This window comes from Scomber scombrus, chromosome 13 (genome assembly GCF_963691925.1).
Source record: "Scomber scombrus chromosome 13, fScoSco1.1, whole genome shotgun sequence".
In the NCBI taxonomy this organism is placed as follows: Eukaryota; Metazoa; Chordata; class Actinopteri; order Scombriformes; family Scombridae; genus Scomber; species Scomber scombrus.
In genome coordinates this window covers 17,922,924-17,941,384 of record NC_084982.1, presented here as the reverse complement: position 1 = coordinate 17,941,384, position 18,461 = coordinate 17,922,924, and the positions used below count along the sequence as shown (strand labels likewise).

At 37.9% G+C, this 18,461-nt stretch overlaps 1 protein-coding gene across 2 annotated transcripts in view; it reads right to left on the bottom strand.

Annotated features, from left to right (window-relative positions):
- erbb4b (erb-b2 receptor tyrosine kinase 4b) overlaps positions 1-18,461 on the bottom strand; it is a 337,205-nt gene that overhangs the window by 117,346 nt on the left and 201,398 nt on the right. For both annotated transcript variants that reach the window (XM_062431155.1, XM_062431156.1), the window contains exons 4-5: positions 10,267-10,398; positions 7,023-7,088 (exon numbers count right to left, since the gene is read on the bottom strand). In XM_062431155.1, the coding sequence (XP_062287139.1) occupies positions 7,023-7,088; positions 10,267-10,398 (198 nt within the window). The remainder of the gene's footprint in view (positions 1-7,022; positions 7,089-10,266; positions 10,399-18,461) is intronic.

Here is an 18,461-nt window from a genome sequence, read left to right as displayed (position 1 = left end):
GATCCATTCTTGGACCACCTGTATTGTCATTGTGGTAAATGGTAAATGCACTGTATTTATATAGTGCCTTTCTAGTCTACCAACCACTAAAAACACTTTACAATACATGTTAACATTCACTCATTCAAGCAGCATGCCAAGCAGCTCATCAGGATCTAATGTCATTCATACACAAACCCACTCAGAGACCACAGTCATGGCACAGTCATTGGGAGCATTTTTGGGTTCAGTATCTTCCCAAGGACATTTCGATATGCAGACTGGTGGAGCTGGGGATCAACTGCCAATCTTCCGATTAGTGGACAGCCCGCTCTACCACGGCCGCCCCATTATACGTACATGCTCCATCTTAGCTTATGATGACTTTAGATCAGTGGATGGTGCTATGCTGGTTATCTCCAGGTCTTGGCTGGTGATAAAAGGAGACTGGGGCCTTTTCAGGTAAAGCCCCCAGACTTTTTAATACTGTTCTCGGCCCAATGAGATTATACAGGCTATAGTTGTAATGTCTTTAAATCCCTTCTTAAAATCTTAAAATGTTACATTATCCCCTGCTTTTAACTTTATAATCTTCTTTGATGATCTCATTGTTTGTCTTTATGATCCCATTGTTTGTTTTTATTTGCATTTGCCATTGTCTTTATTATTTGCATTTGTAACTATGTTAAGAAAAGTGCTATACATATAAATATAGTTTTGTTATTATCTTTCTTATTATTATCGTTATAATTGTTGTGTTTGCATTTGTGTTTGGCAGGTTCAGCATCTCTGCCACCTGCTATCTATCTTCAATCATGTTTTGGTCTCCCAGCTTACTCCTGTGAGGGTCCCTCGCTGGATGTGACAGAGACATAGCGATTTCTATCTGACTCAATGAACTGCCACCCCTTCACGGTGAACGCTTGTCCACCTTTTCCTCACATGCCTGTTGAAGTCATATGGGCCACCGTATGGCTTTGTGACTCACTTCTTGACAGTCATATGTAAATGTACACAGGATTCTGCCATTTCACAGATAAAGAAAGCTGGTAATAGACACATCTTAAGTGTCTGCAGTGGGATTGACAGTATATGATAAAGCAGGGAAACTAGGGAATGGGATTAGCACAAGAAACAGTTCAGTTATACATGCTGATGAGCGTTGTTTAAATATGCACAACCATAATGTTTGTGTTTGTGAGAGCAGTATGTGAAATATGCACGTCATAGCACTAACACAAAGGGCTCTCTAGGTAGAAGAAACATACAGTCACTTGTCACCCAATAACACAATACTTATTTTGAGAACTGCTATTAATTTCAAATAATACTTCCAATGATATAATTTTACCCCAGGTATCAGTAATTTGTTGTGATTTGTTATAAACTTGTCAGTTTATACTTTCAACACACTCCTATTACAAAACGGTAACTCTAGCATTTCTAATGACAGCTGATCTGTGAGGAAAACAACCAATGACGGGTTAAAAAAAGGATTAAAGTAGAATGTAGTTACTGGATAAGTCAGCTTCATTTTTATATTCACAGTAGCTGATATAAGAATATTAGTCTCAGATATTACTGACATTGAAATTGCAAGTTTTCACATTTATTTCTCGGAAAAGTATCAATGATAGTTTACAACATAATGCAGTGCTGGTGCATGTATGTATTTGTGATTGTGTGTGAATGCACACAGTGGTTTGGTGTGTGCTGTGTTTCCCTTTGGGCATTGTGGGACGAGATACTATCACAGTGATGGATACAAGCCACACACAAACCCACCAAACACACATGCAAAAACACACACATACACACTGTACACCGTACGTCTAACCTGCCATCAGTGGTATTCCATTAAAGGTGCCTCCGCTAAAATGAAACAGCCTACTTTACTCAAAAGACACTTTGTCAAACAAATGACCTTGCCAAGAGAGAGACGCAGCGCTGTTGATCAATCTGGCTTTAAACTTCCACTTGAAGAAAAGAAAAAAGAAAAAAAAAACAGACTGGTGACAACAAATACAAAAGGAATTCATCTCATAAAATATGCCCGGAAGCTTCCATTTTAACAGGCTGTGGACAGCGGCATCAGTCACAGGAACCCCTCTCACAGTTCCCATTTACATGAGCTAAAATGTGCTTTTTTTCACATCTGGTTTCCAAAAGAACTTCATAAATAAAGATGGGAAATTTGTTGCAGAGGAAACACTGAAATTTGTCTAGAATATGCACAAATTTCACCAAGATGAAATGTAACTGAACCAGATTGTGTTGGTTTTATGACATAGGCCTTCTGTCTTTATATGAATCATGAGTTTGTCAAAACCCCACCGCATTTTATGAATGTCTTATCGTTAAGATGTTGAATAAAAGACAGTCAATCTTTCCTAGTCAATCTTTTCTTAGTGGGATGTTTCTGAATGCATGTCACTTGTCTTGCTGTCAGCTAACAGAAGTGATGCAGTTATATTTTAATTTTTTCTTTGGTAGGTTTTAGAAGACACACTACTCCTCAAAGCATTATTTTATAACTGACAATGCACTGCATGGAAGACACAAAGGAAGGGGATCTCTCTGCATTCCCCAGAATATATGTTTTACTGATCCACTTGTTACATTTCCCAAGACTGGTAGTGGCCTTTAGATTTCAGTTTTCAGCAATTATTATCTAACTATACTGTAATACAGAACAACTTTTCTGTATGATCTTTTATGTAAATGAGTCAAATTCAAATAAGTGATAAATATTTGCAAATACTGCCCAGAAAGTTTGGGGAATTTTTGTTTGGCATAATTTAGGCCGGATAATTGCATGGTTGGACCTAAGTAGCACTTCCTCTATTTATTTTTAGACACAATTAAGGGAATAGTATAGATAATTTGAGATTTTGTATGAGTTAATGGTATTGATCTATCAACTTTAGATTGAGCTACAAATTGTAGTCTGAGATTTCCTAGCCAGCTGATGGCTTCCAAAACAAAATGAAAATCCACATTTATGGCCACTGCACCCTTTTAGAAACTATAGACTTAGAGTAGTATCATTGAAAAAACAAATTACAAAGATGATTGCTGTTGTGGACTGTTAAGATTCTTTCTGGTGTTAAACTATGGCTTAAAATTGTTGTCACAGCATGGCTCCATCTGTTCGCAATGTTTGTCTGGCCAGTCACCAGCTGGCTAGAAGATCTCCAATTACGCTAACTATCACCGTAAAATTGAAGTTTTCTTATTCAGGTTTCATATACAATGATGCTAGAAATGCTACTTTTCAGGTGGTCCTTATCTCCAAACAAACCCTCTCTCACAGTAGACATTTTGACCCGCCATAGCGGGAAAACACTAATGACTTTAATACTAAAATAATAACTTTAATGATGGCACTGTTCCATATACAGAAGATGTTTAGTGACCCAGCATTAGCTTCAACATCTTGCAATGGCATGTAAAATGCAGCCAGTATTAATGTAAATATCTGTTTGGCAAGTAAAAAGGTCTGATATGATGAAGGTCTACCCCATTAATATTTCCACAACAGTTTTGTGTTTTCAAATACATGTGAACATTTTTTTTGTTTTGTTTTCAAAATAGCACAAATATATTGTTAGTTATTTAATAAAGCAGAGGCAGCATTGGTGTGCCATACAGACATTTTGATTACATTTCATAAGAAAGAGTAAACTTGTCACTAAAGAGGTATCTGAGGGTATAAGTATTGATTGATTGTTGTTCTACACTGAGCCTAAACCACAACAGTCTCCAGACCACAGTTTAAATTTGTTCTTCATCTACTTCAAGGAAAAATGTTCTACTTCTCCTTATAAGGCGACACTCTGCTAGTGTTATACAGCTGTGACTCTCAATTCCAATTGTGTTGAGACTCACTTTTCCCCTGAGGTGCTGACACTGAAAGCTCCTGTTTATTGTTGATCTTGAGACAGTTGAATAATTATTCATGAAAATGTCACAAACACATCTTGGAAGTTGTTTTTCATTTTACATTTTTACACTTATTCATTCCATGTATTTCAGCACACCAAAATTAAAAGGGTTTGAGAAAAAAATAGGCAGAGGAAGCATGAATCATGACGTCCACGTATGGATGAAGATGGAGAGATAGTGTGATATCGGCAAAAAATGAGGCAGACAGACAGGGCCATGGCTTATCAGGGGCTGGTCTGTGACGTGTCGTTAACAGGTCCTGGTCAAACAGTTCATTCCTCATTATCTTAATGAGATCGAGACTGCAGAACAAATAAGATGAGACATGCCAGGGTTGGAAGGCATAGATTAAGTGGTCTGTGCACAGAGTGATGGAACGAGAGGAGGAAAATGATGGTGAGGGTAGTGCAATCAAACTGGAAGAGAGAGGAAAGAAACAAAGAGATATTTAATGGGGAAAAAAGTGTGTGTGAGTGTTTTTTTTGGTCTGCATGAATATGTGTTGTGTTCAAAATAAGAGCTGTAAAGTTTCAGTGTGTGGAATGTGTTGTGTTTGTTCTAATGCACAACACAGAAAAGGCAAACATAATCATATAAAAGACCAAGCTTCTCGTGTATGTGTGTGTAGATGAAGGATGGGGGGGGAGATAGAATAATTGATGGATGAACATCTGTAGAGACAGTGGTAATATCTGTGACAGCAGATTGACCAATTGCAGGCAGAAGGACCATGACTTCACACTTTCTCATGTTCACTACTTAAAAATATGTCAGGTTCCATTGTTGGTCAGCTGAAAACACTCAAACTTCAAATCATCAATGTGTCAAAGGCCTCCATTGCTCTTTGTGCTCAATGCCACAACTTGAGTGATAGTTTTTCCCTCTTCTGACACTGGATGTTATATTTACACTATGCTACAGTAAGTGATTATGACGTCTATGCCAACAATGAGACTGTAATAATAAAATGTTATTTGTATTTTTATTTTTTTACTTTTAATACATTTCACCTTTCCTACATGTAACAAAATAAGTTTTATGCCTAAACCTAACCAAATAATTTACTATTGTGGTGGTAGATCAGATCTAAGTTTAGGAAGGCAAAGATATGGGTTAATTTGAAAGGCAGTGACAAGCAACCTAATTTGTCTTTTAGTTTGATGGGACTTGATGGGATCTGAGGCACAAAAGGAAAAAAAAATGTTTTTCTTATTTATTGGTTCAAACTGGTTCAACTGGTGGCTAGTATGTGGTCTGCATTGTACATTGTCCCTTGCCCTAAACATGTATCAGGTGAGAGGCGGAGAGCCACACAGGAAGGGTGTAATGGAAAAAATGATGGAGAGAGACATTGACAGAGTTTGAGAGCCTGGGAAAGATGACTGAAGGAGAGGGAATAAATAACATGGAGCTCTCAGTTGCTGATGGACTCAGTAATGCATCATTCTCACACTCTCTCTCAGCTGCCATTAGCTGGTATGAAGGGTGGGAGGTCCCAGCAGGAAGGTGTGTGGTAGATGTGTTGTTGGTCTAGGTATGTTGTTGGGTAATGCAATGTTTTTGTGAGCCATTATTTTTTAAAATGTTATATTTATTTATATCAGGGACCATCTACAAAATACATTAATCTCAAAAAAGAGAAAATATGTTTTGCACAAGATTTAGCTACTAGCTTATTTCCATCTGCAGTCCCTGGGCAGGTAAAGGAACAATAAAACTTTACCACTCAAATAAACCAATTTACTATCCATACCCACACAGACACACACAGACACACACACACACACACACACACACACACACACACACACACACACACACACACACACACACACACACACACACACACACACACACACACACACACACACACACTTCATAGGAATATACAAATAACACAATATAGAAATTAAAATACTTACATAAATATATCAAAGTGATGTGATAAAAGCAGGTCATTAGAATGCAAAATTAATGATGACACGACTGGTTTCTTAAAATCCATTTTTTAACTTCACGAGAGAAAATGTTGAAGACTGTGGAGGTTATCAGATTGGTGGGGAGTTTATACCCTTCTTTAATGGCTTTGTAACTGTAATTACTCATGAATGTAGGTACTTAAAGTACTTACTGAAACCTTATACACTTATAAACGTTTGTATTATATAACATTTAAATGTTTATTTATTATATTAGACATTATTTTTTATGGGGGCAGAATTATTTAAAAACATGCTATCCTCCTGTGTTCTTTCTTTTAAAATACCAGCCAAAACCATATTATAAATGTCAGTCTGCAATTAAAAGTTGCTCAAAAGACATTAACAAAAATGTTCATCATCAAAATCATTTTGTGAAAATGTGACACAGTGCCAACAAATTACATGCTTTCATGGGAGGCCTATAGTGTAAATGTGGTACTAGATTATAAAATCATGCACATTAAAATCTCTTTCTCACTTAGATCTTGTAATTACAGTTACAATTTTACCCCTTCAATGAATGAAGATGCAGATGACCATCCACTTTCTGATAAACACTGAACTGAAAACTGCAATATCGGCATATATTGTAGTTTTTGTCCTTGTGTTCATAATTTTAGTTAATCGTTTCTCTTTTAGGTATGTAAACACAAAAATTAGTTACTATATGAATTATACATTGTAGTTTAGATATTAAACATGGATGGTTTTCTCAGGCAATGTAAAGGGCTACATTAATATGGATGCAAAATGCAGTCTATGACCCAGCTACTCAAGTTACCCGATTTGAGTTTAAATAAGTAAATATCACGACGTAGTTCATACTCTTTTGAAAGCAATCCAAGGTCATAGACTTCATGTTTTTTTGTTTTTTTGGTGTTTGAGTCACATATAAATGTGCATTTTTTTTTTTTTTTTTACAAATGTGGCATTGTGGCAACAAAATGCAAAAAGTGTAGAATTTTGAAACAGAAAAGACTACAAGGACACAATCTACATGGATGTAAACAAGGTGTTTATAAAGTATCTATGTCCATATCAGGATATAAATCAACAAAAAAGGTGAAAGGAATCCAAAAACAGATCATGTTCGGCTAAAAATAATGGTGTACTTACAGCTTTGACACTGTTCCTCTTTGGGTCCCCAGCAACGACCATTACAGGAGCGATGGCACTTTTGACCTGCACATAATGTCAGGGAAAGAGATGATTGGCATTTCAAATGGCAATGTAATCACAAAATATGATCAGTATCCACAATAGCTGACTCTTAAAATAGGCTAGAAGTGCTGAGCTGTAGTCTGTGTGCCTTCAAGCCTGCCACCAAATCCAAAATTGATCCACACAGTGTGTAATAATGTAGCTGCGCCTTTGGCTTACTTGTTAATACACATAAATAAACTACACATCTTTGAACAGACATAAAGTGTAATATTAACATGTGTAAAGAACAGGTTGATAATACACATGCATGTGCTTGTATGTGCATTGTGCAACACACATGGATTTACTTGAAGTGTTGAAGATAAAAGGCATTAAAATATGTGTATTTCGAGCCCTTTTTCAGTCAATGAAAATGATTATAATTAGAATTAACAAACATAATGAGTCTCCAAGAAACACATGCACTCGGGTACTACACAGGACTGGTGGGTTAATTAAACAAATGATGATATGATTATTATTTAATTTTAATGAAAATAACTGCTTATACTGTACCTGTGTAGTGGCAGTATAGATTTATTTGTACAATATTCACTTCAAATAAAATTTAACCACATGGTTTTCAGGTATTTTTATTATTATGCAAGAATGACAATAAAACTGGCAGTCTTTTGGTAACAACACAGCCTCTACCCTAACTTGGATGTGTTGTTCTAGTCATATAAACTTAAATAACCTTGGTGCAGGTTGTTTTGAGAAAATGAGACAATACTTTTTTTTGTCACTCCACTCTAAATCAGCTCAGCATGAAATCCGCACACACCAAGTTGAGATAAAAGCAGTAAAGCAGCAAAGCACAGCATTATACCCTCAGAGCTCTACCCAATGCCTTTCTGGTGCCTTTTTGGAGGACTTAAATGACTGTCTGGTAATTGACTGTGGGGGAAGTGAGCCTGGATAAGTGCAGAAGTGCTGTCCTCTGTCCATCAGCCTCTCCAGATGAGAGCTATTAGCATTGAGACTGACTCTATTCCCAAACACGAGCCTCTCCATCTTCTACCACCCTCTTCTTCCTCTTCTGCGCCCCTCTCCATTGCACATTTCATCTCTTTACTCCATGCCTCAACCCCTCCCTGATTCATCGCTCCTCTGTGGTTCTTTTTCACTTAATGCCTATCCTTGTCTCTCTTTGTCTTTTTCTAATCTGTTCCTTTGTTTTTTTTCTGTCTCTTCTGCCTATTTCTTTGCAAACTTCACAATGCTAAAGGGAGAGAGGTCAACAGCCTTGAGTCTATGAAAAGCAGTATACAAACAAGGTAATAATATAAATACCAGGCCATAAGAGATGAGTACCAAGTGTGTAGTGCCTCCACTACACTTAACTATATCCCGGTTCTCCTCTGAGCCTGGTGCCCTGTGAAGTCAAGCCAAGGAGTTTTCATTTAGTGTCCAAGGTCTTCACTATCTCAACTTATAAATTCCCAGTGACCTAGAATAAACCTGTCCCACCCCTCTTCCTGCACCATAATCTTTTACAGCTTTCTTAAAACAACCCCTGAATGTTGAGAATGCTGCCATACCAGGACTGTTGTAGGACAAAAGACAGATGGGGGGATATCAACAAAATCATTAGGGCATGAAATTCAAATTATTTTATTGTTTTTGAAAAGTGACAAATAAACACAACAACCAAGGCACAAATAAGTCAGATGTAATAACAATGTAAAGCTTATGTGTCCCCAAAGAATGATGTGGAGATTACATTCCCAATAGTGGATTACCAATTTGGAGACCCTTGAACCTTTGGCAGAGTCCCATGAGGACCTGCACATGAGTAAGGGTCGATCCAGGGGTAGGGGGACTGCAGGGAGGAGGTTGATTGAGCAGAATATCAATGCTTAGAGCTGTAAATCTGCATAGAAGCCATGTGAGAGTTGTGAGAGGAAATCCATGGATATATTCAGAGAATATCTTTTTTATCTTATACAAAATCATAATTTCGTATTTGTAGACAAATGAGCTTAAAGAAAATTAAAAACAGCAACAACAACAGATTTAAATGCCAAACAGCTTTAGCAATAAATTAATAATAAAAGGAGGGTGTGTTAAGAGCTTAAGTCAATGAATGAGCAGAATAGGGTCAGAGTAGGTTATTTCATCTTTACTTCCATGACAACCACCTCATCATCTCCGTAACCCTTAACAGATTGTAATATGTTTATTTCACCCTAATAAATCCCCTCATAACTCTAGGTATCCATTAACTTGTCTACCAGCTGGCTACAGTGGAGCATTAATGTTATATGAGCGAGCAGTCATTGTGGATTGTTCTGGTTCGCAGACTGACAGAATGGGGTCACCGGGTGATTTTGTGATGACAATGTTTTGCTACTCAGTGGGTTAAGATTTAAGGTCTCTTTTGGACCATTTTCCTTGCCGCAACTTACTAACCTCTGTTTTTTTACAAAATATTTCCAAGAGTGTAAAAGGTATGACTGTAGATATAATGTTTAGTACTATGCTAGATTTTAAGTTGTCTCAGAATCCAACCAATTAGATTTCTAGCAACCTTCACATAGCGCTGAGCTTTTAAATTAGTCATCACATCTGTAACCATGAGCTATCCTCATCCGCAAGGTATACTACCACAACTATTGTACCATATCAAAGAAACATATATAAGAAATAAATGAAATGGCAAGTGGACAAAAATTAAAAGGTGCAAGAAAATTTCAGTGTTGGAGGAGAAAAAATAATTAGAGCTTGAACTGGGTGAGAGGAATGTAAGAGTGCCAAGGTTGTGTCAAGTGCACAACTTGACATTAAAATAATCAAGAAATATAACAACTATAGAACCTAAACACTTTTAAGTAAACTATTAAGTACAGTGGAAATGACAGACACTGTTGAAAAAAATACCTTGTTTAGAAGGAAGGAACAACTCATGTTAGGACCTAAAGCTTGTGGATTTGATTGCCAGATCACCAGAGAAAATGAGGAAAGTCAAAGAGATACACTCAACCCCCTTTACAGTTCCTGAGGTGCTCTGAACCTTGAACTGTTTAACTGAGTTTGGTTATACTGTGCAGCATCGAAGTTTGAATGTGTGTAAAGGAAAGCACACAACTAGGTACAACTTTCCCTCCTTAAAATAAAGGTCAAATTGTCCTACATTTGTGGTTGCTTGGTTACTCACATGTTACACTGCTGTTGGTGGGCACCACCACAGGATGGATCCGCGGGTTTTTGACAATGTCCTGCCAATGGATGGTATCTGCATGACACAGGAACTTGTTCTGGTCCACATACACACCTCCACTCAGGATCTCTGTGGAGTAGATAGAGAGCACATACTCAATACTGATTTACATAGTTTTTTGGGTACCTAATTGTGTTCCCTAAGGATACACCTAATTCAGCAATAATGTTATAACAAGTACAACTGACTTGGATGAACACTACACATTGAGTCAAAATCATTAACATACTAATGAAATAGATTGTTTAAGTACTTTTATCCTTTTCTCTCCATATGAGAGAAAGAGCAGGGTTGGGCTAATCTGGGGACACACACATCTGATGATGGTTGTTGTCGTTAGGGCAGCCAGGACAAAGCCATGTCATATTGCTGTTGTTACAACCTCTGATCTTTTCCCATTTTGTTGTTTTTACTCATCCTTCTCTTCCCACGCTGGAAGAAAACAGAATCAATTATGCCCCACTATCATCACAACCTTAAATCCATCTGGGATTTAAGCCCCAGAAAGGCACAATAGCACCAACATGTTTATAATTTTATATTTAATCAAGGTGCTGGGACAATGGGATATGAAGGGATCTTCCCCTCATTATATGCATCGCTTTGTTGAACCAGACGTGGACCAAGAGTTGATTCCTTTTGGCCACACACACACACACACACACACACACACACACACACACACACACACACACACACACACACACACACACACACACACACACACACACACACACACACACACACACACACACACACACACACACACACACACACACAGTCTGCTGAATGATTTGAATGGTGGTTTTGATTATTGTTGTGCAGGAGTTTAGAGAAAGCCTAATCCTGACTTTTGTGTGAGAGAGAAAGAGTAGTCAAGGCAGAGAGACAAAAAAGACGAGAGAAAGCCACAGAGGGATGGATGGAAGGAAATATAGACAAATTGAAGCCCAGTAGCAGATTTGCATTATTTACAGAGCTTGTGTGTTCTCTATCTTCCTACAAACAGATTACTGACACAGGGCTGAAACCGATGAGACACATAATCATACACACGGCACCCTGGCAGCACCGTACAGAAACAGCCAAATACAATATCGGCCCACAAAGGCCTGATTAAATGATACTCCTTGGATAATAGGTGGTAGGTATTACCTGCAAACCTGTCCCCCTCCCCCAACCCCGAGTTCTCCCTCTCTATCTTTCTGCATTTGTGGTGGGGGTTAGGGAGGGAAATTAATCCTGCTTCTCACCACAGGAGCAATATCGCTCGGCTAGGAGACCACGTCTCAAATTCAAATTGTTTGCACAATGGGATGCTGCTGGCAAACTGGGGCAATGGACAAACCAGCAGACAAAGCAATGACAAAAACACCAGCAGGACATCTCAACTCTGGATAAGCAAGATATATTCACATCCTCTGGGCATTCACCTTCATCCAGGCTGGTCGGATTGTAATTGGTGCCAAAATATATCAAATTCAGGTGTAAACATTTTCAAGACGCATTTTGCCAGATTTAGGATTAAATGTAAATGGCATCTCTAGTCAATATGCAACAGTTACTGAAAGTACCTTCCAGTGGGCTTTGAAAGTCCTTGAAAATGTATATTGTTTCTTCATTATAGTTTGAATTAATGAATGTCCTTAATTAATATGTAAATACAGCACATTCACACAAGCTGTCTGTCTCACACTTGACATCTTGAGGAAATGGTGACATACATCAACAATTAGAAAAAAAAGAAAAATAAGAAAATATTTTTAACATGACCACAATATATTGACTTGACAACGAGTAAAGAATGAAGACACATTAAATTTTGAACTGATTTTTTTTCTGACTTACTTGAATAACTTTGACAGACATGCAGCCTAGACTTTTCTCTACATTACTACATTTTTGAATATTCCCAAATGAGCGTGGACAACTTGTTGAAAATAAACCTAGATTTTAGGGATCCCTTAGGCAGAAAAAGCTAAGTTGTCCATCTTTAACTGATCAAATAAACTTTTTGTCCCATCCTTAAACATGAGCCATGCTTACCTGTGGACCATACAACTACAACCACAGTTTTCCATTGATCTAATGTGCAAAGTTAAAAATTAAGTTTAACTTAATAAGTAACAACATAGCAGAAATGAATTGTCAGGATTCTTGTGTGTGGTAAAATGAAGGCAAGGTGTTTCTGACTAGCTGGAAGATTTGGAGCCACTCTCAAACAAAAAGAAGGAAAACAAAAAGAAAAAAACACACACACATTGTTTAACACTGTCAAAACAAGTGACCATCAACACCCTCCAGAGGGCTTCACTGTTTGCTAATGCTGTTACACACACATGCTGCACTTGAATATGTACTGTACACATAACACACTTATTTAAAGTGTGACATGACCAACTTCAACACACTAGATAACAGTGTAATTGGCTGGCACTTTGCCCAAGACAGTTCCAGCATTTCCCATGGCCTCTGTCACAAGATATGAATAATGAACAAACATGTATTAAAGAATGCCTACAATAACACGAAAAACTCATACAGGCCTTGCTTTCATTACATGTAAATGCTTGGCTTGCACATTTTCTGCTTGTGCAGTCGGTGGCCAGGGGGAGATCAATAGTTAAATTCTGTTGCTGATTGTTTAGTGGATAGAGAAACTGTCTTAATTAGTTCGCTCACGTAGCCACGGCTCGTGTTTACAAACTACCCCCTCCCCTCTCGCCTCGTCCCGAGAGCAACTCCAAGCGCCTCTGAATGAGTGTATGGCTTCAAAAGGCACAGCAATCAACAATATCAGGCCTCATGACCGTTGGAGGAAAACAATATGAAATTCAGGGAGGCAGAACAAATGTATGCAGGCAATTATTTTGATGGTAAGTGCTTGTTGTTATTTTTTTCCCTTTATTGCAGTGTGGGGATGAGTTTGATTAAGACTGGGAGGCAAATAGGAAACCAATGATCAGAAAAAAAGCCATATTAATGAGTTTGTGAGAGTGAATTAATAAGCGTTGTGTGGACTGTTTAATGAAGAAATATGTAGGACAACAGAAACACAATAATAAACGGTTGATTTGCTCCAGTGTTGGAAGACTGCATTATTGAATAGCCACAATAGAGTTTATTCTTCTGTATACTGAAGTAGATCCATGTGCTCAACTACTACAATCAGTACATACCACGTTCAATATGAACTTTAGTCTCTTTACATATTGTCTGCCACAGGCAGGTAGACAGACATGAGGAAAAACAGACTAACTTGATAGATAAGTAAGAGCAAACACAGTTAGCTAGATTACAGTAAAAAAGACAGAAAGGCAACAAGAGATTTAGAAAAACACTCCAACAGTTACAGCAGATAGACAGGTATTCAATCAGGACAACAGAGCAGTTTCTTTTTCCTCCAGCAGTGGGACTGGGGATTTTACCCTGGGTCTCCACTGTGCTGTCTCATTGACTCTGAGAGCTTCAACTTGGTTTCGGCTCAGTGCTGCTATCAGCTCAGTGGAGCAGAGGGTGAGAAACTCTGCGGGAAGATGAGGATGCATTCTGGGTCAAAGGGGCTAAATGCTGGGACGCAGATCCTGCTGTATACCCCACAAGCAATGTGAGGCTGGAGCTGTTGCTAGGCTGCGATCAACAGAGAGACTGGCAGAAATGCCAAAATAAGACACTCTGTGGACATGAATAGTCTACACACAGAAAAAAGCATGCTCAAAAACACATTCATACGCACACACTTACACACATGGCCCAGGGTTAGTACTAATGAGTCATTACTATACTCAACATGAGCATCAATTAAATTACCAGTATGCTTTATCAGTGGGCTTGCAACCAGAAGGTCACTAATTTGACTCCTTAAAAGAGCTGGGTACATGTGGGCGGGGGATGTCAGCTCTACTCTGCTATCTCTCTGCAACTGCTATTATGAATCGCTTGATTACAACACTTCGTCAGTGACTGTTTTAGTGGCAAAACACAATAAACTGTCTGGCATCTCTGGGGTAAAGTTAAGAAGAAACTACACCTAGCAAAGTGTTGGTGGAAAACCATAGATATGTCAAATTTCTTGATACTGTGCAGTTCGTCTAAATTCCAAATAGGGTTGTTATGTTGTGCTATGTTGCTTGTCCATTGCAGCATCCCTAAATATTGATCCAGCAACTAAAATAAGAACAAAATAAGACGTAACCCTTTGAACCCCTAGTTTTTTGTTATTTTTTTATTTCCTTCATAGGCTCATAGATAGTCACTGTATGTGTCGTTGAGGCATGCCAATTTGCTTTTTTCAGGATGTAAGGCTATTCAGAATTGCCAATGTCTTGCATGGGAGTAGTACTATACATGCTTCAGGTGACTTTCTGTGAAAAAACTAAAAAAAAAAAAGTTAACTTTGTATCTTTTCTATTTATGTCAAACATTTTAAATACAGCATACATATACATATACTAATGAATATAGGAGATTGTCAGGGTTCCAGGGGTATATATTTTAAACCTTAGCAATGTAAAAAATGAATTAAGCGCCAAACAGACAAAATATGGAAAACCCTATTTTCATTTGTTTCATCAATTTTTATGGTTTTGCTGATTGTAATTGTCCTATATCAGCCAGCAAGGCATGAATATGTTTTATGAAATAAATCTGATTCATTTCAAGTTATGGTAACATGTTTTTGTTCACATAAAGTACAAACATTATAGGAATGGTGAGGGGAACTAAATATTATATGTTATTGTATAAAACAGCAGTATCCTCTCTACCCTTATTACTGTTTTTGTTGGACATTGACCATACATGTTGGTTAAGTTTCTTCCAGAAGGATGTTCCAAAGAGCCAGCCAGAGATAAAAATCTAAAAACATTCAAACTCATTATCATTGGTAAATTCAGCTTTGTGCAACATGTGCTCTCACTCTATGGTACCAGTAAGCTCTCTTATGTGCAGCTGCGTTAGCGCTTACACACGGTGACATTAAGGCACAGCTGTAGATCTGAAGCTGCTGAGTAGCTTAAGCCCGGCTGGATTCTAAATAAAAAACAAAAAACAAAATGAATTTGCAATGCCACGGCCTCTGTATGACATCAGTCTGACTGGGTTTCATAACTAAACTAGTTCCATGATGCTCAGGTTTCATAGCCAGGGATGTTGAATACTCATGGATGACTTTTCTCTTTGCAAGTGTGTCAAACAGTGCACTGTTGAATAACTTTATCACCGCTGGTAAGGCCACTGTTAGCTGAGAGAGGATGAAAGCTTTGTGTGGTAAATACTTTCTTGTTAAAGGCACAAGCAAGTTCTGATTTTGCTTTTAGAGAAAAGGTGAAGTGTAGGTATACATTAGGTGCATTAGGTAACTGTGTGGTTTACTGCTAAATAAAGTAAAGGCAGGAAATGCTGTAGGTGAGTGAAAAACCAACATATTCCATTGAAAGAGAACATTCATTCACTATAACTACAATGGTCCACTTCTGTTTCTCAGAGCTAAAACACTGGTCCTATGATCTGATTTTGATTTAAAAATAAAATACTGATGTATGCACTAAAAAAAATCCACTCCAGGATGCAAACTGAACATGGACCATTTCATATGCAACAACAGTGGAATGAATGAAAAATCACTTGATGAAGAGCCATTGCAAAAGCCTTGCCTCTGGATGCATCACCAGCACTGCTACTGAGAGAGAGAGAGAGAGAGAGAGAGAGAGAGAGAGAGAGAGAGAGAGAGAGAGAGAGAGAGAAAAAGAAGTTCCACAAGCTCCAACTAATAACAGCACTGATAAACAACCAACAAAACAACCAAAAATAAGCCTTAAGAGATGACATATCTTGTGCACACTTTTCTGACACTGCTTATGTTGTCGCACAGTGTCACGTCAATCACCTTGCTCTGAGTTGCTCAGTGCCGACAGGAGATGTCAGGACAGCAAAGCTCTGCATTTGCTCAACAAATAGGTGATATCCCCTCCCATCCATCATCTGCAGCTACTGCACAATTCCATCCTCACCCTATAGCCCCCTCAGTTCTCAAGGAAATGCTTGCAGATCCTGAATGTAAAGTGTATGCGTGTATATGTGTGTCTATGTCTAAACATGCATGTGAGGGAAAGACAATAAATAAGCTAAAGTGATTTCACGAGCACCTTGTCCTGTGCATCATCTCAGACTTAGAACTAAACTTTAAGGATCATGTTTTCAAATCAGACCATTTTTCTTTCTGAGCCAAGAAATAGAATACATAGAGACAGGTGCACACGTCAAGGCTTTACTGTTGAAATGCACTTCTATTTGGCTTACCGATCCAATTAAAATGAATCTAATTGCTTATCCAATTCAGTGTCATTTCACAAATGAATTCCTTAATTCAGTCTCTGTATGTGAGTTGTGTTCCAGCATGTGTCAAAAACTTCATCATCTCTCTGATCTCGTCTCTCATAAGGTCAAAGGATGGAGCATCTCCCACAGGAACGGCATGCAATTTTAACGTAGTCCCCAAGCAAAATGGTGGTACCCATTCGAATGTAATTGCACTTTTATGTGTTTAACTATTGACCTGAAAAGAACAACTACATTAATTCGAATACATCAAAGTGCTTTACGAGAGGTTCACCAGAGAGATGGCAGCACTGGGATTTGACTGCCTCTGAACACACTGTGGTCAGAGGCAGCAGCGTGGGCAGTGTCTCTCTCTGTGTGTGTGTGTGTGTGTGTGTGTGTGTGTGTGTGTGTGTGTGTGTGTCATTGTCGGGTTGGTAAAAGACAGAGAAGAACTAGCAAAGGTTTAAAGAGAGAGATGTATTATAGGACCAAAACAAATAGATGGCACCATGTTGGGAGATTAAAGGAAAACTGAAATGGAAGTAAAAGGATGCCACTGAAGATTGAGCCAAGAGAACCATTAAGCTGTAAATCAGTGTTTTCCTCATGAGTAAATATATACTGCACTTTAAATTTTAATCTTTCATTTGCACTCTATGTCCTTTTAATGATTTTAAAGCAAATCATTATTTTATGCTGCAATCTTATTTTTAATGCTCTATTATAGTATTTTATTTCTCTCTCTTTCTATGTTTCTGTACTTTGTTTTTATTATTAGTGTGTGTGTGTGTGTGTGTGTGGGGGGGGGGGGGGGGTATGTACGTGTGTACTATGATTGGGTTGTATTTTTATTTCTCAAATTCCATGTTTTTTTTAAATTTTTTCTGTTGAATGTTTTATGTAAAGCACATTGAGTTGCCACTGTGTATGAAATGCGCTATATAAATAAAACTGCCTTGCCTTGCCTTACTGTATGTGCCTATTCCTGAGTGCATATATATGTGGAGTGATCTTACACATTAAATGCACGTTTAATTTTCATATGACGACTGACATTCACGGCTGAGAAGCCGCAGCAGCACAAAGCATCACGTGCACACTGGACATATTTGGAGGTAATGGATAGCTTCCACCTCATTGCAAAAACCTGAATTTGAAGCTTTTAGTCTCACCAAGGTTTGACCTTGATATAAAGTGTTACCTTATTACTTAATTCAAGCTAAGAGTTGTATCTTTCTTCACCTGGCAGTTGACTGTTTGGGTGGAAAACAAGTTGTGGAGTCCCATATAAAGGCAGCTGAAAATAAGTGGCATTGAGGATAAATAAAAGACAGTGGTGGAGAAGACATAAATCATCTTGAGAAGGGGTAAGGGTGGGATAAAACAGTAACAATAAATGACATAGGAGGAAGGAGATGAGAGAAGTGTCTTAGAGAGAACAAAAGGAGAAAAATAACTGCCTGGATGCACAGCAGGGGTTGTGCAAAAAATAATATTTAGTAAACCATACATTTGACACTGGAGTGCAAAAAACGATTGATGTACTGGTTTAACGGAACAATTTGCGAGGTGAGATTATCTGATAATCCACATCAAAACTCACTTATCTCTCAATATAACACATATGCAGCATTTATTTCAACCTCAAGACAGGACAATTTTAGTCAATGATAATCAAACTTGATTAACTGACTTGATTTGTCATTAGAAAATCCTTTTGAGTTTATATTTAAACATAAAAAACATAAAAAACATTGTACTAGTCTTGTAATATCCTCTTTATCCTTTGTGTCACTCAGAAGGAGAATGTT